Source organism: Mastigoproctus giganteus, chromosome 12 (genome assembly GCF_048544385.1).
Source record: "Mastigoproctus giganteus isolate SK-2022 chromosome 12, ASM4854438v1, whole genome shotgun sequence".
NCBI classification, from domain to species: Eukaryota; Metazoa; Arthropoda; class Arachnida; order Uropygi; family Thelyphonidae; genus Mastigoproctus; species Mastigoproctus giganteus.
In genome coordinates this window covers 13,174,692-13,197,018 of record NC_143586.1, presented here as the reverse complement: position 1 = coordinate 13,197,018, position 22,327 = coordinate 13,174,692, and the positions used below count along the sequence as shown (strand labels likewise).

General features: G+C 36.5%; 1 protein-coding gene across 1 annotated transcript in view; it reads left to right on the top strand.

Annotated features, from left to right (window-relative positions):
• Nucleotides 1-22,327, top strand: part of dare (NADPH:adrenodoxin oxidoreductase, mitochondrial) — a 91,587-nt gene that overhangs the window by 19,067 nt on the left and 50,193 nt on the right. Inside the window, exons 4-6 of the mRNA XM_090386621.1 lie at nt 1,770-1,892; nt 4,620-4,664; nt 13,916-14,086. Coding sequence (XP_090242747.1) covers nt 1,770-1,892; nt 4,620-4,664; nt 13,916-14,086 — 339 coding nt within the window. The remainder of the gene's footprint in view (nt 1-1,769; nt 1,893-4,619; nt 4,665-13,915; nt 14,087-22,327) is intronic.

Genomic DNA, 22,327 nt, shown 5'->3' with positions numbered 1-22,327 from the left:
CTACCTTTTGTCAGAAGACCACAGGAGGCATTGGATGGAGAGTACTAGGTATTTAAGAAGGTTTATCAAGGTCATCAAATATAAGAGTTAGAAGAAAGGTAAGATGGTAGTAAGTTGGCTTTATCTTTAGCTGAGGATGCAATATAGCCATTAGGTTTTAGAAGAGGTTTGAGTATAGATGGACAGAAGTTGTGGCCAATAGCTTTGGCAAGAGATCAGAATGCTTGACTGGAATTTGGATGAAAAGCAAGTTTTATATTCTTAACTTGTTCAAAGTCTAATAGGGATTGATTAATAACTGTTTTAGAATTGTTATCAGCCTTAGTGTATGCAGAAAATGAACCTACAAATTTGGATGCAAGTCAGTTGTGATATGCAGCATTCTGATCTTGAAAGCTTTAGCACACTTTTGGAAAACTAAGGTTTAGTTAAAATGTGAGGTTTTAAGGTGTCGTGTGGAATAAAGGATTTCATCACTGCAAGAATAATTTTGCTGACACCATCTTAGCAGACATTAGGATCAGAAGATTTAGAACACTAATCAACCCAGGGAAATGAGGAATAGAAATCTCACGGATCATCCCATTTTGCATTCTTTTAATGATAAGAAACACAAAGCAGAGATTGGTCATGAGAGAGAGAGAGAGACTCCATTGGGAAGAGTTCATCACCAAGTTATGATCTGAGGTGTGTAGAGGACCATTAATGTTGACTGCATACTTTGAAGAATTGTTTTTAGGGAAAAAGATCAGTAGTATCGGGTGTGTGGTTAGGATTGCCCTGTATTCTGTTTTGTGTAGTAAATGAACATGCTGAACAAGTTCATTAGTAATTTCAATAGCTTCAGCATCTCGACCAGGCTGGACCTATGTAACTAGAAAACAGAAGCTAACTTGAATTGGAACATTAAAATTATTGAGAAAAATTACTTTACGGCTAGGAAAGTTAGATTTAAGAAAGTCAAGTTTCAAAGAAAGGCAATGAAAGATTTCAGAGTGATCAGTAGACTTGGGAAAATGATAGAGGCAGTAAATGAATTTGACAAAATGAGGCAGAGATATTTTGATGTGGAGGAGACCAGAAAGAGAAGATTCCAAATTAGAAAGTCTCTGACAAGGAATATCAGGCAGACATATTCAGAAGTAAATATGAATATGTTTATTCATATTTACTCATATTCATATTCCTTCAAAGCAAAAGGAATCATAGAACAAATAAATTAGGGAAACTGATATGAGTAGTAGTTGAAGCAGCTGATAATTGGGATTCTGTCAGAAAAAGTAAGTGGGGCTTGGCAGGCTGTAGGTGACCACACGTATTTGTGAAATGAACGAGGAAGTTTTTGGGAGGTTTAGATTTTTTTTTCCCAAATAAATTTATTATATTAGTTTGACTATTCATGATGCATTCAATAAATAAATTAAAATTGGGATGGGCACGTGTATGAGTTAATGAAATTTTTGAATATTGCATACACACTGCAAGAATATACCTAGCTTCTTGATATAATGAGGCCTCAACAATGTTCCCATTTTGTTTCCTCTTTTCTATCTTTAGAAGAACATTATACAATTATAGGGATTCCTTTTTGTGTGTTCATTGCAAAGAAAATCCTTTATTACAGAAAGATCCTCATTCTTGGAATTATTTTTTACATTTATCATTTATTTTTTATTTTTTTTATTTTTAAAAATTTTTCTAAATCAGCCTAGTAAAATTGTTCTGATTTCAAATTTAGTGCTAAATTTGTATTTAACTTTTTTTTGTAGAATGTTACCGAAACTTTTCATAGTATAGCATCACATAAGCAGTGTAATTTTTATGGGAATATTCACGTTGGAAAAGATATATCAGTAGCTGAAATACAGGAGGCATACCATGCAGTTGTTCTTGTAAGTAAAATTATGTGTATCCAGTATTATTCCCAAAAACTTTATTGTAATGTTCTGCTTACAAAAAATTGATTGTAGAACTTTTTGATTTGTTTCTCTGTTGTTACTTGAAATTTAGATAAATATAATGAATATTATCAGTATAAAATGAAGTTTCATAATAATAAATAAATAATTAATTGGAAGAGAGATGCTATATGATTGGACATATTATGGGAATTAATTAATTAAATAATGCTAATATACCATGTAGGCTAACTTTTTTATTGAAAATATTGCAATTACATTGAAAATGCCTTTTAGGTGTTTGAAAACAAACCCTTAAGGTCATCTTTGCAGAGTCTGGTACACAGGGGTGTTCTGAGGGTATGTGGTGCCTGGGTGCCAATTGAAACTTGGCGCCCCTTTTAAAATTTTCTTCATATGTGTATGTAAGTTTCAGCTTTCAGGCATCCCTTGAACATTGGCGCCCAGGTGCAGTACACCCCTTGCACCCGCGGGACAGCCTGCCTCTGCTGGTACCTTTATTATGCCATATATGTACATATTTGTTATATCTGGTTCCTCTCTTTACTCTTTGTTTTTTTTTGTTGTTTTGTTTGCTGATTTTCCCAGGCCACTGGGAGTATGAGATTATTTTTTTTTTATGCTACTGGCACTCACTGGTATACCACTATGTACAGTGGGTGTGTGGTACTGCCCATCCATGGGCAATTAATGATAGTAGAGGCCTAGCTCCTGTTGCCAGCAACAGGCATTGCAAAGCAGTTTTTCTGGTGATTGCAGCTTTCTGGTGTCTAAGGGCCAAAACAATGCAACCTACATTATTCACATTCGTATGCGCACGCATGCACACACTTTCTGTACTTTCCATATTCAAATTCTGCATCTCTTATATCTGAGTGACACCATGTCTCTGATATCCATACAAATTTGGTGACTTAACGAGTACTTCAAATTCATCAAATTTATTTACTATGCTCCTAGCATTAGTGTTCATGCAAGTATACATGCAACTGTTTTTTGCTTAGTAACTCTAACCCAGCTATGTATTTTCTTGTACTCTATGAGGAAACCCCAGCAGACCCTGAATCCTCCAGCACTTTGTTTTCCACAATAATTTTCACAGTGAGGCAGAAAAGTGGAATATTTATACGAAATGGTGGATCTTAGTATCATGTTAATTTTATGTCTGTAGAATACAATATATATAGCGATCAGGCTTTTCATACCAGCTGTTTGTAAAATATATATATATATATATATATATATATATTTTTTTTTTATTAACTATTTTGCAGCACAGAGCAGAATGGAAAGTAAAATAAAATTACGGGTTGTAGTTAAAGCTGGTTTAATGCTGAATACATACAATAAACAGTAAAACAAATATATACAGTAACTGGTAATACAAAAAGCTTTCGGGCTTTATGTAGCCTTTCATCAGTTAACGTTGGACTGAAAGTTTTAGGAACATAGAACTTAAGAGCATGCGATGGTAGTCATACACAATGAACTACGTGATGCAACAACTAATCATTGGAAGTTAAAGCCTGTGGTTGTGACGTATGGGAACGTTGCCAACATTTGTCAGTTATGAGGATGACTCCTTTGATAATAGGGTGAACACAACATCCTCTAGGCACCTCCGTAGCCAGGTGGGAAGGAGCAGCAATGCGTAGCACACGCTTCTTGATTAGACCGGGGTTCGAACCCATCACCACCAAATATGGAGGATGCGGAAAGGTCAGGGAATGACCACTGCATATCCCGGAGCAATATGGCCTTAGTTGCTAATGCTCCTAAAAATCAAATAACAACAACATAACAACAACAACATCCTCTGTTTCTTTTGACAGAAGTATTAGAGCTCTTGATGTGCAGTGATTCCGACCAGGCACGGCGTCATAATGGTGGGACCAATCGACAACTATGACATCGTGCCATGGGTTAATGTTGTGTCGGGTTGACCAGAAGTGCTCAGCAAAGGTCAAGTGTTCTATGTCTGCTAAGCGAATGGCTCTTTTGTGTTCTGAAATACGTTTGTTGAGTCTTCTGCCAGTTTCCCCGATGTAGCAGCTGGTGCAGTCATGGCAATAAATGTGGTAGATTAGCCCACAGAGTGGGCTAATCTACCACATCTACCGTCTAATTTACCACATAGATTAGCCCATAGAGTGGGCTAATCTATGTGGTAAATTGGTTGTCATGGTTGTCGATCGGTCCCACCATTACCGACGCCACACCTGGTTGGAATCACTGCACATCACGTGCTCTAATACTTCTGTCAACAGAAACAGAGGATGTCGTGTTCATCCTATTATCGAACCAACCATCCTCATGACTGACAAACGTTGGCAATGTTCCCATACGTCACAACTACAGGCTTTAACTTAATGATTAGTTGTTGCATCATGCAGTTCACTGTGCATGACTGCCATCGCATGCTCTTAAGTTCTATGTTCCTAAAACTTTCAGTCCAACGGTTAACTGATGAAGGGCTATATAAAGCCCGAAAATTTTTTGTATTACCAGTTACTGTATGTATTACCTTCCGTTCCACTCTGTGCTGCAAAATAGTTAATAAAATAATGAATCCAGAGTGCATAGGCTTTTTACTTATACTTAAAATATATATTTGTTAAATTTTTATTATTTTCTAGTTCCCTAAAAAAAATGTTGATTATTATGTTTTTACCATTATCACAATATTTTGTGTTTATTCAGGCTTATGGTGCCACAGAAGACTATAAAATGAATATCCCTGGAGAGGTATGGAAATTCTGTTAAATTTTATTGTTATCTTGCTTTTAAATTTAAATATACCAAAAAAGTCACACTTCATATTTATACTTCAAAGTGTAATTTGTTATTTTTTAAGCTATTGGAAACATGTTATTTCTTGAAAATAAGTGAAACGCAACTGTATTAAATATGAATGTAGAAAGTCTGAAAACCGGTGAGCTTGGGACCTGGTGACGATTGCCAGTTTATAAGATTTTTCTTGTTTTTAGGCAATAAGCAATCGTGAACTGTAAAATTAAATTAAGTTAAAAATTCATCTGCACTTGTTCAGTGGGCTATTTAAGTAGTCCACTGAACAAGCTATAGATGCATTTTTAACTTGAACATTATTAATTGTATTCTTTATTTATTCTTTTACCTCCTTTGGTTCTTGATTAAAATTTGTAAATACTAGTACAGCAAAATGGCAAACAGTTATTTACAGAAAGTGAACCCGTGAATAATTGCTTGGCAAAAGATTCACTTCTATAATGTTCCGTTAAAAATTTGTTTATAATTTGTCACATGGCAACTACATTCTGTCCCTGTTTCTTGCTTGCAAGATTGTTGTTCTCATATTTTTACTGACAACATATCCTGCAATATAGGAATAAAAGTTAGTCTTGTAGAGACTAAATTTGAATTGCCAACAAAGCTGGTGTGTTCTCTGCTTACTACTATTTTCCTTCCAGTTTGTCAGCATAAAATGAAAAAAAACTGACCAGATCTTCCAATTAAACTGGCTTAAAAAAAGAAGCAAACTGCAGGCATTATCAATCCACTGCAGGAAGCCTTCTCAACGATTCATGTTGTCGGAAATAGACCATAATCTGTCATGCTGGTCCAGTGCGGGTTGACAGATCGACTGTATTTAGCAGTCAGGGGCTTGAACCCCGGTCTACTCAAAAAGTGTGTACTGCACATTTTTTGAGTAGACCAGACTGCACTCCTGACTACTCGGCTATGGAATCACCCTATTTTCTTATTACAGCATTAAATACATGAAAATATAGAGTGATGAAATTTAATTACTTGCGTGTATTTTTATTTTCCTCTCTAAGTGCTTATATGAAGATGTAGGTTTATTACTGAATTTTCTGGACCACAAGATGCATTTTTTCCTATAAAATGATGTTGCTTAAAATTTACCTTCATCTTATTGTCCGAAGGTATACTAGATGCACCCAGTGTGTTTTTATCTCTACCCATAGTTAAACAAAGTATGGTCAAAATGTCCACATGGCTTTCTGAAAGCTAACACTAAAAGAGCTTTTATTAAAAAAAAACTCTTTTAGTGTGTAGCCAGTCCAGATCAAATGTAAAGGGAAAAAAAAAAAAAGGGACAGTGTTGCTGAATTGAATATAGAGTTAGCTGTAATAATAGGATTCTTTAGTCAACTGCAACCACTAGTCATATCAGTTAATGAACTCCTTTAAAGTTAAATGGAATAAAAGGCTGTTATATCATGTACATCTTTTTTTTTAAAGATGATAATTTAACTGCTATCATGTTAATCTGTGCTTAATAAAGGTTCATGGTTCTTCTAACACTGTCTTCAGGACTCTAAACAGAAATGAGCTGCTGGACCCTTTTCAAATCATCCTGTCAAACAATAAAAAAACCCTTTAATGCAGGGGCATCCATCCTGTTATGACTGCAGGAGGCCAACAACAATAAAATTTTGAAGGTTGCAACTCAAGAAAATAGTTTGTCATCACTAATTATACATATTTCAAAATCATGTTTATAAAAGTATACTGTAAATACAATTGTATTTACAGTATACTTTTTTTATATTTAATAGTTAAATACAAAAATTCAAGGTTGTGCTGGATAACAAATTTTAATCTTTTCATTTTTTTTTTTTTTTTATCCTCCCAAAACGTATTGTACATCTCATGGATTTGGAGCTTAATCCAAATTTGAAGTCATTTGTTGTCCAGAACACACATTTAGAGAGGAATGCAGATCATGTTTATCAGAATTTTTAATGAAATTTTAGCATGTTACAATAATGTGTGTAAAAAAGTAGTATTTTTTTCATTTTCTTTTTCTTTCAGTATTAGTATAAGCGATATTGTTCAAGAAAGTCCAAGGCTTTTACTGTACCAGCAAAAAAATAATAATAATAAATAAATAAATGGCAATTAAAAAACAAAAAAATAACTATTTGAATCTTTCTTCATGTGGCTATCTCTTGAACTGTGCCTCAACCACCCATGAGGGCAATTTATTCCCTGACTGGCTAAAAGATAACTTCCAGCAATCCAATCTAAATCCTATAATTTGAATTTATTGTACCTATTCCCTGTTATAATTTTTTTATGAAAACCCCAAACACGAGAGGTATTAGAACCTATAGTACTTAGTACCATGCATAGGTTGGAGGTTGAGAAGATGAAGATAAATAAGAAACTTGTGGCTGTGGAATCTATGTAGTTCAGAGCTTCCCAGAGTGTGGGGCACATGTTTTTTTTATGAAGCAGTTTTTTTTTTTAGAAACTAATCCAGGAATGTATTTTGTTTCAATCTTTGAGGTTAAATGTATTAATTTATAAAAGTATGTATACTCTTAGCTACAGTTTGTCAGATCTGTTTATATCCATTTATTCTGGAAGTTGGGAGGGGTCATGTGAAATGTAGGAAATGTTTAAGGGGGCACAAGGCATAAAAATTGGTGAACATCTGATCTAGTTGTATTAAAAGAAGCAGCAAAAAGGGGTAAGAAAATCTTTGGCCATAATTATGAGAAAATCCTTAGATTCAGGGAACTTCCTATAGATTGGAGGCATACAAATGTGTCTCCTATTCACAAAAAGAGATTGAAGGGTGATTTGAGCAATTATATACCTATAAGGTTGACTTCTGTTCTAGGGAAAATATCAGAATTAGTTGTTAAAGAAGTATTAAAAGATCATTTTAATAAGAATGGAATTATATGTAAATCACAGCATTGTTTTGTTAGTGAGGAGATCTTCTCTGACCAGTGTGATTAGTAACTTGATGTAGCATTAGCATTAGTAGAGGCATTTGATGCAAGAAAGCAAGCTTATGCAGCATCAGCCAAAAAAAAAAAAAAAAAAACCACTTCCACTTCACCCCTCTGTTTGTTCAAAATACCTGTCCAGCTGAGCTTTAAACTTATTTAGGCTATCAACCTCCACCACAAGGGATGGAAGTCTGTTCCACCAACCAACCACCCGCTGGCTAAAGGCAAATTTCCGCATGTCTATCTTACATCTGTCTTTCCTCAATTTGAATTTATGCCCTCTCAGGTGATTATTCTGAGCTAGAGGAAGAATCCCATCAGCATTGAGCATGCTTAAACCATTCAAGGCTTTATACACCTCTATCAGATCACCTCGCTGGTGCCTAGTCTCCAGACACTGTAATTTGCAAAACTTAAGCCTTTCTTCGTAAGAGCACCCCTTTGTTCCATTCACTAATCTTGTTGCCCTTCTCTGTACTCGTTCCAGCAGCTCTATATCCTTCTTGAAATGAGGCCTCCAGACCTGTATACAGTACCCTAGGTGTGGCCTGACCATTGCCCCATACAATATTAAGCTTACTTTGTAGTAACAAAGTAAGCTTAATAAGACAAGCTTATTAGCTTATCTAGTTTGGTAGGAGATACAAAGGTTGGCAGGGTAGTTAATGACAGGAATTTGGCATTCTACTACTGCAGCAAGACCTAGATAAATTAGGCAGATGGGCTGAGAAGTTTCAATTGATGTTTAATTGGTAAATTCAAGGTACTTCATATGGGCCACAGTAATCCCAGAATTAAAAACCAATTAGTATTAGTATTAGTAACGGCCGAATGGTGCAAGAAAGCCTATGGCTTATGCTGCACCAGCCAAAAAAAAAAAAAAAAAAAAAAAAAATCCGAACAAAACAATGATAAAAACAAAAATTAAATAAATAATAATAATTAATAAATAAATAAAAATAATAAAATGAAATTAAAAATTAAATAAAAAGGAAATTAATCCTATCATCCTATGCGCTTCCCTTACCCGAAAGTACTATCCAGATGACCTTTGAATTTCCCCAAACTGTCGGCCTCTACCACCCATGAGGGCAACTTATTCCAGTAATTTATAACTCGCTGGCTAAAATAAAACTTCCTGCAGTCCAATCTAAACATTTCCCCGCGTAACTTGAGTTTATGTCCCCTAGTTCTAGCATCATTTATAATCTTGAAAATTTTGTCCTCATTCATTTTACTGATGCCTCTCAGAGCCTTAAACACCTCAATCAAATCTCCTCTAAGGTGTCTAGTTTCCAAACTCTGCAACCCACATATTCGAAGTCTTTCTTCATTAGGACGCCCTTTTGCCGATCTCACCAGGCGAGTTACCCTTCTTTGCACCCTTTCAAGAAGCTCGATGTCTTTCTTTAGGTGCGGTCTCCATACTTGAACACAGTATTCCAAGTGTGGTCTAACATAGGCCTTATATAATGGGATTATCACGTCCCTATCTCTACTTGCAAAAGTTCGATAGATCATCGATAGGACACCATGGGCCTTCCTTGCAACCTGTTTACAATGCTCAGAGAATTTCATGTCTGACCGTATCGTAACACCCAAGTCCCTTTCCTCCAGTACTGGGTTTAGTTGAACTCCACCAAGTGAATAAGTTATTTTGGGATTACTGTTTCCCAGGTGTAATACCTTACACTTTGTTGGATTAAAGCACAGCTGCCATTTTTCTGACCATTCTTGAAGTCTATCTAGGTCTCTCTGAAGAAGCTCAGCTTGACAGTGATCATTAACTACTCTACCAATTTTAACATCATCTGCAAATTTAGACATCACGCCCTCTATCCCTTCATCAATGTCGTTTATGAAAATTAAAAACAACAGTGGTCCTAATACTGATCCTTGGGGAACCCCACTTCTTACATCAACCCAATCTGAGGAATAGCCATTTATCACAACCCTCTGCCTCCTGCCCTGAAGCCATCCTTCTATCCATCTAAGGATTTTCCCAGTGATTTTAACCTGTTCCAGCTTATAAAGCAACCGCTCATGTGGGACTGAGTCAAAAGCTTTGCTGAAATCGAAATAAACAATGTCAAAATTATTCCCTAAATCCAGCTCGTGAGTGACCCTTTCGAAATAGCGAACCAGATTTGTTAAACATGATTTTCCCTTTACAAAACCATGCTGAGTATCCTTGAGAATTTCAATTCGATCCAAATGATCCTGAATTCCACCCTTGATCATTGCCTCCACGATTTTCCCTACTACTGAAGTCAGACTGACAGGTCGATAATTTCCAACTTCACTTTTAGAGCCACCCTTATGTATGGGAGATACATTTGCACTTTTCCAATCCAAGGGAATCTCCCCAGAGTCTAGTGATGCTCGCATAACCAGCCTCAGTGGTTCAATGCACTCGCTTGCTGCCTCTCTCAAGATTATAGGGTATATTCCATCAACTCCAGGAGCCTTACTAGTCTGTAGGCTTGAAAGTTTTTTCATTAAATAATCTTGTGAAATTTCAATATCATTAATTACATATTTTTTAACTTCGCTCTCACAATTTCCCATTGCCACAAAAGGCTTTTCATTTGTAAATATCGATGCAAAATAACTGTTGAGTTCATCTGCAACGGCAGCTGGTGTATTTATTACTATCCCCTTTCCCTTACGTAAAGGTCCGATCTGGTTTGTCCTGCTCTTCTTGGCATTTATATATGTGAAGAATTCTTTATCCCCCCCTCTTTGCTCTGTTTGCTAGTGATTTCTCATAAACTGCCTTTGCCTGTCGAACCTTTTCTGTGGCTCTATTACACATCACCTTGTAGCTGTTATAGGCTTCAGTACTTTTTATTGCTCTGTAACGTTTCCATGCCACCTTTTTCTGCTCAAGTAATGTGGCAACTTCACTATTCATCCAACTTGGAACCCTTCTCGTGGAGTATTTTTTTTAATGGTATATGCGCATTCAAGGCATCTGTGATTAATGTTTTAAAAGCGTACCACAGTTCAATTGTATTCATTCTCTGCGCGATGTCTACCCAGTTAATAGAGGCCATGTAGTACCTTAAGGCATCATAATTTCCTTTTCTGAAATTAAAACCCATTCCTTTGCCTTTTACTTCTGCTACCTCTCTCGTCATCATCCACCGTAGAACTCCGTGATCACTTCCTGCTACTGGTTCCTCTACTGTCAGCCCTGTTATGTCATCTGATTCATGTGTGATGATGAGGTCTAGGATATTCTTTTCTCTAGTACTTTCCCTGACATGTTGATACAAATAACAGTCATCTAGTTGATTTAAAAATTTTGTTCCCCATGTCGAGTTTCCTTCCCATTTACTCCAATCAATTAGAGGCAAATTGAAATCACCCATAATAAGGCATTGACGCTTACTTGCCCATTCCATTTGCATGTAGAGGCTTTTGTCATAGTCTTCACAATCACCTGGTCTGTAGATTACGCCTACTCGCATTGTACCTTTGTTTCCAACTATCTCACACCATACAGACTCTATACTAGCATGTGAAATGTCTGAATCTGGGAAAGCTATCGTCGCACTCAGGCTGCTTCTGATAAGAAGCATTACCCCACCACCCCTTCTATCTACTCTATCCTTCCTAAATACATTATACAAGCCGTACTGAAACTCATCATCCCCAATTTCCGGGTGGCACCACGTCTCTGTAAGCCCTATTATGTCCGCGTTACTTGTTTTAACCAGCAGTTCGAATTCGCTCATTTTATTGACGACACTTCTAACGTTACTGTATAAACAATTAAGATTTACTGTTCTTGTATATTTAACAACCCTAACACAACCCTTGAAGTTTTTTAGGCTCTCTTCCCTGATATTAGCTACCCGCTCACGTGAAACGTCTTTGCCCCCAGAACATCTAGATAATACGTCCAGTTGGGGTAACAGATAAGAACTCTTAAGGTATGTGCAAGAGTTACATTGACCAATATTATCAGATAAACGCGTGTCAGTATTACCCACATCCCCCCTAACTAGCAGTTTCCCTGACCCTTTAAGGTATCCTCAATAATACTGGCAAAAACTTTTGCACCACCTTTGTTTAAGTGTATCCCGTCTCTACAAAACAAATTCCTTCTACCTACAAGTGTGGGCCATGCTGATAGAAATTTACCCCCTAAAGCCTTGCAGATTCCTTCAAGTCTTGAGTTAATCCACAAGGCTCTTAACATATAATCCCTCCTATCGTGTCTGGGCAGAATTGCAGACACATAGACATTATGGCCTAGCTCGCGACATTTCCTCAGCATGGTCCTGTATTTTTCCAACAAATCGTCAGATCGTGTATGTTTAATATCGTTTGTCCCCACATGAATAATAATATTTTCTTTACCCCCTTTAAAATCTGACAGTCTGTTGGTGACATCATCAATAGTTGCTCCCGGCAGACATACCCTGGTTCTGCTCCACCTATCTTTATTACAAAAAATATTCCCCGTTTCCCTGACAATGGAGTCTCCTAATAAAACAATGTCCTTTCTAACCAGGGTAGTTTGCACTTGGTTTTTCTGTTTTGAGGCTCGAATCGGGTGTGCATCACTTGGTAGATTGCTGGAGTTTTGAGTCCCTGACGAGCTCCCAGAAGCATTATTTTCGAGGGCAAGCACTCGTTTTTTCAGGGACTCAAATTGTTCCATCAGTGCACCAAATTGTAATTTAAGATCGGTGCACTCCTTACATCGATCACAAAGAAAAGAATCCCCAGGTGAGGTAGGATTAGTCACCAGGTCGACCTTGGAAAACATTCCACAGGTTCCACAACGGATTAAATCATGACTCACCCGTAAATCGCCATCTGCTATTTCCGTGTGACTCACGATACCCTGTGACGTGTTTAAGGCAGATCTCGTAACAACCATTATAAAATTAAATAAATATCAATGAAAGTAACTTTAAAAAATTATATCTATAATATTATTAAAATCAAACAGTTACAGGAAAACCTATAACAAAATAATCCAACAATATTTAAATAAATCAAATATTTAAAAGCACTATCCAAAAGTAAACCACTTAACTGAGGAGCCCTGTCTAAGCGCGTCCGCTCACCTCGAATGCCAACGTACGTGTGAATTAGGGGATACCACACTTGAGATTGTGGAGAATGAAAGAGACCTGGGGGGGGGTAACCGCACAGTCCCGCATGAAGTTCTGTGAGCAGTGCAGAGAAGCAAAGGGTCTGTATATCATTGATCTACTAGAACAACTCATGGGTTTCTTTCAGTGATATACAGGAACTTTGCCAGGAGGGACAAGGAGGTGATTATCCTGTTGTATAAGGCAATGGTTAGGCCACATCTTGAGTACTATATACAAGTTTTAGCCTTATTTTAAGAAAGATGTGGGTCTGTTGAAACTCTTGCAGAGAAGAACAGCTGGATTAGTCAAGAACACTTACCACAAAAGAAGACATTTCCTTCTGCAAATTGCAGCACTTGAAAACTAGCAACTTGTGAGGAGACCTGATTGAAGTGTTTAAGACTTTAAACGGATTGAGAAAACTTAATTATAGTGGTATTCTAATTCTTTCTCAGACAACACACACAAGGTAACATAAATTTAAATTGTAAAAAGATGGTTAGAGGATAGATGTGGGAAAATTTGCTTTCAGCCAGAGAGTAATTGATTGTTGGTGCAAATGCCATTTGATGTTGTGGAAGTGGATAGCCCAAATAAATTTATGGAAGAATTAGACTTATTAATATAAGTGATGGACAGATGAGGTGAGGAGTTCGTTTTTTTTTTTTTTTTTTTGTCTAATGTTGTATAATTTTGCTTCATTTGCCTTCACTACTGCTACAACTAATAATAATGTTCAGATTATGAAACTTGATCTAAATATTTCATCGTTGATTATTAATGAATTATATTTCTTGATGTTATTGGAGTGCTATGAAAATTTATTTCATTGAGTTAATCTCCACCCTGCACAATTGCCTCTGATATGCTGACTGGGTGAGTATCTAGTCTGAGAACTAAAATTACAGATCCTTGGATGATTTGCAACATTCACTCATTTTTCCTAAATATAATCAGAAAATTCATATCTCCATAAACATAATCAGAAAATTCATTGCTCCATAAACATAATCAGAAAATTAGCGGCTCCATGTAATGGATTTCTGTATTTGGGAGGTTCAGTTGTATTGTGTTTTATATTATGTATGATATTTTTTAATTTCTTTGCATTCTACATTTGGTTATTTCTTTTTAGGACCTTTCTAATGTGATCTCTGCACGTAATTTTGTAGGCTGGTACAATGGATTCCCTCCAAATTCTAATTTAAAGGTAAAGTTGGACACTGAAGTTGCAGTAGTCGTAGGTCAGGGCAATGTGGCTTTGGATGTTGCTAGAATACTACTGACTCCACCTAATGAGCTAGAGGTAAGTAAAAATGCTCATTCTTTGAGGATATTAGGAAATTCAACTAAAAAAAAATCTGTGAGCTTTAAGATTGCAAAATTTTTAAAATTATGTTAAGTATTTATAATATAGTATTGCAATATTATTTTGTTATGTAGGTTGAAGAGCCTGGAATAACTCAGGGGGGGGGGGACTTGTAAGTATCACACTGTTAAAATTTTGGTTAAGGTCACTGTTAAAATCAAACAAAACTACCTGGAATCATGGTTTATTATAACTGAGTTTGACTATCATAAATACTGTGTGTGTGTGTAGTGAGAAAGAGAGAGAATAAAAAATGGAGAATAATAGATTTTAAAAAATGGAAGACAGGCTAGTTAATACCGAAAGAAAAAGGTACAGTCCTGGTACATCCAAGTGTCACTGTTAATTTGCTTTGATCTTCCGTTTATGTCTATATACTATCATATATAGACATAATATATACCATCCCGATATACCATCATCAATATCATTTATAAATACAGAAAACAATAATGGACCCAACACTGAGCCCTGAGGGACTCCACTAATAACATCAGTCCACGATGAGCAGTGTCCATTGATTACCACTCTCTGTCTTCTCCCCCTCAACCACCCCTTTATCCATAGCAGCAATTTGCCTCCAATGTCACACTGCTCCAATTTGTGTAGCAGTCTTCCATGTGCAACAGTATCAAAAGCCTTTCTAAGATCCAAGTATATAATATCAAAGTTATTCCCTGCATCCAGTTCTTTTGTGACTGCATCATAGTATCCAATCAAGTTGGTCAGGCAAGACTTCCCCTTAACAAAACCATGCTGTGTCTGAGCTATAACTGAAGTCTTGTCTAAATGATCCTGCAGTGCTTCTTTAAAGCCTCTAGCTCAGAAAAATCACCTGAGAGGGCATAAATTCAAATTGAGGAAAGACAATTTGAATTCCGCAATTTGAATTTGACAATTCAAATTGCGGAAATTTGCCTTTAGCCAGCGGGTGGTTGGTTGGTGGAACAGACTTCCATCCCTTGTGGTGGAGGTTGATAGCCTAAATAAGTTTAAGGCTCAGCTGGACAGGTATTTTGAACGAACAGAGGGGTGAAGTGGAAGTGGTTTTTTTTTTTTTTTTTTGGCTGATGCTGCATAAGCTTGCTTTCTTGCATCAAATGCCTCTGCTAATGCTAATGCTAAAAGGAATGGTGTGTTTTTTTTTTTTTTTTTTTGGCTGATGCTGCATAAGCTCATACATTTGCTTTCTTGCATCACATGCCACTACTACTATAACTACTACTACTACTATATTCTAAATTTTTATGTCCCGTGAATTATTAGAGTATTTGAGGAGAATTGGGTTGCTATTTCTATCCCTATTTCATCCCCCACTTTGCCTTTTTTAGCCTCAGCTTATTTCTTACTCCCTGTTAGCTCCCCCTTCATCTTATGTGTATAATTTATGTATATATTTGTTCATTCTGCTGTCTGTTGGGCTAGTTATTATTCTGCCAATATGCTCCTAAATTTTGATAAATTATTACTTTTTTTATTATATCTTTCTAACTCAGGCCTTTTGGCTTATTATTAGGCATTTTTTTTTTTTTTTTTATGAAAACCCCAAACGCGAAAGGTATCAAAACCTATAGTACTTGTTGTTTGGTTTTTAGGAGCATTAGCAACTAAGGCCATATTGCTCCGGGGATATGCGGTGGTCATTCTCTGACCTTTCTGCATCCTCCGTATTTGGTGGTCAGGGGCTCGAACCCCGGTCTAATCAAGAAGTGTGTGTGCTACGCACTGCTGCACTTGGCTATGGAGGCGCCCTATAGTACTTGGTACTGTGCATGGGTTGAAGGAAAAGTATGGGGGAGGGGGATGCCGGAAACATGCAGATGATAATACAAAGGTTGGCAGGGTTGTTAATGACAGCAATGGCAGTGTGCTACTGCAACAACATCTAGATAATTTTGGCAGATGGGCTAAGAAGTGGCAACTGAAGTTTAACCTTGACAAATGCAAAGTACTGCATATGGGTAGAAGTAACCCCAGAGAAATGTACCAACTGTGTGGTATTACACTTAAGGTGGTAGAAAATGAAAAAGATCTGGGAGTAATTGTGCAGTTAGATATGAAGTTTTCTGAGCAATGCAGACAGGCTTCCAGGGCAGGTTTTGTCAATGATATATAGGAATTTTGCTAGCAGAGAAAAGGAGGTGATTGTCCCTCTGTATAAGGCAATGGTCAGGCCACGCCTTGAGGACTGTGTACAGGTCTGGAGGCCTCATTTTAGGAACGATGTAGATTTGCTTGAGCATGTACAGAGAAGGGCAACAAGATTGGTGAGGGGAATGAAGGGATCCTCTTACCAAGAGAGGCTTAAGTTCTGCAAATTGCAGTGGCTGGAGACTAGGCACCTGCGTGGTGCTTAATCAGATGATTGAGGTGTATAAGGCCTTTGAATGGGTTGAGCATGCTGAATTCTGATGGGATCCTTCCACTTGTTCAGATTACGAACCTAAAGGGGCATAAATTTAAATTAAGAAAAGACAGATGTAGAATAGATGTGCGGAAATTTGCCTTTAGCCAGAGGGTGGTTAATTGCTGGAACAAACTTCCATCTGTTGTGGAAGTTGATAGGTTGAAGAAATTTAAGGAGGAACTGGACAGGCATTTGGAGGGAATGGTGTGATTTTTTTTTTTTTTTTTGGCTGATGCTGCATAAGCTCATACACTTGCTTTCTTGCATCACATGCCACTACTACTACTACTACTTTGCTCTAGAAACTAAACATGGGTTTCACCACTTCAAGCCTCCAATAAGCAAAGTGGTGGTATTGCACCAGTTGATGAGAGCCATCTACCACCTAGCATTTGCTGGTAGGTAACAATCAAAAACAGATAGCTCTTGTTGATTGTTATTTGGATATATTGACTGATACTAGCTCTTGATACTAGTATCTCGAACTGATACTAGTTCTTGGTGGACCACCAAGAATAAGTAACAGTAATCTTGAAACGGCCATCTGGGTGGTGATCCAGAAGGCCATTTCAAGGCTGTTTGGCCTATCATTGATGGATTAGTAGGTACCCTGGTGTTATGAAGTATAACTCCACAATATGATGCCAGATGGCATATAACAGTTTAAACTGAAAGAGTTTGGTAGGGCTATAGCCTCAACCTATGTAAAGATTTCACTTAACAATATGATTAGTACAATTTCATCATGTTTTTTTTTGTAAGGGAATTACCAAATTGGTAAAATGGCATAGTTTTTATCATATGTGGTGGTATCCATTGAGAGTAAGTAACAATAGTCGTCTCCATTGGTGAAGTGTTACTTATTCGAGGTAGTGCAATATCAGGCAACTCATTGTGAAGGTATTCACAATATGAGATATTGCTTTCTTGCATCATATGCCTCTACTAATGCTAATACTAAAAAAAAATGATGCCATTTTACCAATTTGGTAATTCACTTATGAAAAAACATGATGCAATTGCACTAACCGTTTCGTTAAGTGTTATTTTATTGTGAATTATTGTTGTTATTATTATTACTGCAAATTGCAATGTCTAGAGACTAGTCACCTGCGAGGTGCAATTATAATCTTATTTTTTGAATGCAGATTCTTGAATGGGTCTTCTTGAATTCAGATTCTTGAATGAAAGGAGCCCAAAGTTCAAAAGGGAGCTTCAAAAATGTTTAGTTTCATATAATGAAATTCACAAAGATTTATCAAGCAAAAGCAAACAAACCCAGATTACTGATTTTTTAAAGAGAGCAGAAGATACACGAAATCTAGAATGGTGTATTTTTGTTAGATTTTTTAACATTTTTAACAAAATAGTGTATTTTTGTTAGCTTTTGGAATGTAACCCCCTTTTTGTACTTTTTCTTAGTCCCGTATAACCCTGTTTTCGCACAACACGACATTTTATCGGAATCTAATAACCATGTTATATGAAGGTTACCTGTACTTTGTGATGCTCTGTGGTGTACTAAAGGCTGAGAAACAATGGTTTAAACAGTTATGTATATATGTTTATACGTATGTTTAAGCCGACCGGGCTAGCCGAGTGGGTAAAGTACCTGCCCGGCAACCCAAAGGTCGCGGGTTCGATTCCCACCTCGGGCTTGGATCAAAGTACTGCAAAAAACCTTGGGAGGTGCAATATGGCCACAGAAGCCGATGTGCCAACAACTACCAAATCAAAAAAAAAAAAAAAAAAAACGTATGTTTAAAGCTTTGTGTGCACACACACACACATATATACAGTCGAACTTCCCTATAACGAATTCGATAAATCCGGCGAAAAAATTCGTTACAGAGAAATTTCGTTATACAGAGAATATCTTTTTTATTAGAAATTGTTATCTAATTAGAAAATGAAAATGAATCTACATTTATTTTTAATGTATTTTATTTCAAAAACATACTTATTTAAATTACGTTTACACAATTTTCGCTGGTAAATATCACAAATTAAAAAAATCTGTAATTTTCGTTTGCACAGTACAATTAAAAAATTGTCTAATTCTCAAAGAAAACCTCACATTTGTTCAGAGCATTAAAAACATTATCAGGAACATTTTCACAAAACTGTAGACCCATACGAACCGTTTTAAAAGTGTTACTCATTTCTTTGCGAGTTGGCTTTTCTACGGGTTGTTCTGATGCATCTCTTCAGCATCATCGTTAATTTCTTCGTGATCATGGTCGCCTCTAACACTGTTCAGCAGTATTTCATCTTCATTTGGATGTTCTGCTGTGATCTACATAAACATAACTATCCATTGTTATTTAATTTTCGATATTTCCAGACGATTCTAATAATGTCCAAAAGTTTTTCAGTTGTGAAAGGGGCAGTTCATCTTGTTCGTCCAGTCATTGTTTGACTTCTATATTCAATGCAAATCCTGCTTTCGAAAAACAATTTTGAATAGTGTATTCAGTGACATCGTTTGTCCAAACTTTTGCCAGTTCAGAGATGCAATTTCTAAGGTTAATTGTAACCTCCAAGTTTCTATTTTCTTATAATGCATTGACAATCTTCATTATTATTCTCTTTCGATAATGAAATTTAAAATTTTTACTAATGCCTTGGTCCATTGGCTGGAGTTTTGACATTACGTTTGGTGGTAAAAACAACTTTGCACTTTTAAGTTTGGCAGGATGTGCTGGACAGTTGTCAGTTACCAACACGATTTTCCTTTTTTCTTTTGTTATACGCTTGTCTAGTTTTAATATCCATTGTTCAAAAATATCACTTGTCATCCATGCTTTTTTATTAAAGGTGTTGTCAACTTCCAAAGATTTTGTGCCTCTAAAACATCTTGGGTTTTTTGATATTCCGATGACTAAAAGTCTTAATTTTTCACTTCCTGTCATATTTGCTCCAACTAGCACAGTGATTCTTTCTTTGCTTTGTTTTCCGCCAAAACATTTATCATCCTTAAAAGCAAGTGTTCTATTCGGTAAACATTTAAAGAATAAATTAGAAACATCCGTACGCTCGTTTTCTTCCAAAATCATCTTTAAGGTATTGTTCCTCCAACTGTTGCAATCTTCTTCGCTTACATTAACACTTTCTCCACAAATAACCTTTTCCACAATTCTGTGGCGCTTCTTAAATTGATCTAGCCACCCAGTGCTTGCATTAAATTCTGTATGTCCAAGGGACTGTGCAAATTTCAGAGCTTGTTGCTTAATTATTAGGCCCGATATTGGGATATTCTTTTCACGTACCATTTGCACCCATTTTAGAACAGCTTTATCAATATTTTCGTATATACACAACTTAATTTGCTCCTTGTCTGCTCCTCCTTCAATTGCATTTAAAATTGATTCTCGATTTTTTTTAAAATCGTAGATATACTGCTTGCAGATATGCCATATTTCTCCGCAACATCTTTTTTCTTAAAACCCTGGTCAATATTATAACAATCTTTGCTTTATCATTAATACTTAAACATTTTCTCTTCGACATTGTTTTCGCAATTGTAAAAATTACCGGACTGCAGCTCTTGCCGATACATACACCAGAAACTTCGCTGCGCTGGCCATATAGTGAATTGTTAGTACAGGTACCGCCTACTCAATGACGTTTGCTTGCCAATTCAACAGTATCACTCACTTTGAAGAAATATACGACTTTGTGAATTTCTTTTATTCTACTTTCATTCATATATACATGAAAGAAAATTTATGATTAACATATGCTGTATGTTACTTTTCAGAAAAAAAAAAAAAAAAAAAAAAGAGCATATAGCCTATGTGATTGATGACGCACGAAAAAAAAAAAAAAAATCATGAAAACCATCTACTGGGGGTCCAGTTAGACGAGAACGGACATATCATATAATGATTGACATGAAGGTCACGTGGTACAGTTGAGGTGAGAAGCGAATGTCACTCAGTAGGCGTTATTAAAAACTGACTGTGGTAGCATTCTATGTATTGCCGCCGCAGCATGCTAAAGGTTTACCCCAGCGAATTTCGCTTTCCCCTGAGCCAACATCAATTTACAAATCTACCCTATTTATTGTAAAGTTTACGACCACTTTTAAGAAAACCCAAGGTGCCTCTGTAGCCAGGTGGGAAGGAGCAGCAGTGCGTAGCACACGCTTCTTGATTAGAGCGTGGTTCGAGCCTGTCACCACCAAATACGGAGGATGCGGAAAGGTCAGAGAATGACCACCGCATATCCCGGAGCAATATGGCCTTAGTTGCTAATGCTCCTAAAAACCAAACAACAACAACATAAGAAAACCCATTTGGGTTTTCTTAAAAGTGGTCATAAACTTTACAATCTTTATTCTCTATATTCTGTAACAAAAATGAAACAAAGACCCTCCTACGGGTGTCAACGGCCACAAGTGTTCACTAAAAGGATGACTATTTAATTCCAGAGAGAGAGAGAGAGAGACTAACACTTCGTTATATGGGGTTAATTTTACATGAAATTTCGTTTCAAGGTGCAATGTTTTGCGAAAAAATTCGTAATATAGAGAAATTCGTTAAATAGAAGTTCGTAATAGAAAAGTTCCACTGTATATACATATATGCACACACACACACACACACACACATATATATATAAAATAGGAGGTTATGCTTTTAGTGTGGAGAGAGATCAGCAAGTAGTGTAATCAACGAACGGATTAGATAACATGGAAAGGCAGTCATAAAATAACACAACTGGAACCTGCAACACAAAAAGTCAAAAATATTATAAGTACTTAATGCTGTACTTCAGATGATTTCAACGTTCACAAGGGCCAGCCGTCAAAAACAAGCAAAGTGCAGCAAAAAGTAAGGCCTCTGTTTCTAACATGAAATATACATAGCATGTGGTAAAAAGATACCAAGTTTTTAGTTTATTGTTAATATTTGAAAGCCAAGTTAATCGTAATGCTAATGCATATATCATGGCTGACCCAACAGAGGCATTATCTTGGAATGCTTTTATCATGTTTTAATTTTCAATTAGCTTTAATATCTGTCTTCCCACCTGATATTTTGTCACTTCAACCATTGTTAGTTATATACTATCTTGGAATGCTTTTATCATATTTTAATTTTCAATTAGCTTTAATATCTGTCCTCCCACCTGATATTTTATCACTTCAACCATGGTTAGTTACATGGAATTTCTGTCTCGTATTTTAGCACACTTCTGTGCACACTTCATTTCATTATTCTGTTATTAATCCATATCAAAGGGATCTATTATACTGCCATTCCTACATTTATGTTGCAATTCTTTTTTCACCTTATTTCATTGCATTATTATCAACATTATTATCATCTTTATTTTGCTTAATTTCATTGCATTATTTTGGATTGACTTTACCATTTCTATATGAATTGTCTGCATTCTAGTAACATACTACATGGGCAGAGTAGGTTAAACCTGACCCTGTGGGGCTTGTGTTCTGTGTAGCCCTTTGATACACAATGTAAGCCCAGTACATTCACAAATAACGCACACCACACAGAGCAAAACAGCATTTAATGCTTCCAGCCTGAACATAGTTGAAGTCCTTACCACCCAACCAAACCATGAATATAATAGATGTACCAATAAGTGATGCCTTACCTGTCCATACATGCAACCTCTAGCCAGGTGGGCAGGAGCAGCAGTGCGTAGCACATGCTTCTTGATTAAACCGGGGTTCGAGCCCATGACCACCAAATACGGAGGATGTGGAAAGGTCAGGGAATGACCACTGCATATCCCTGGAGCAA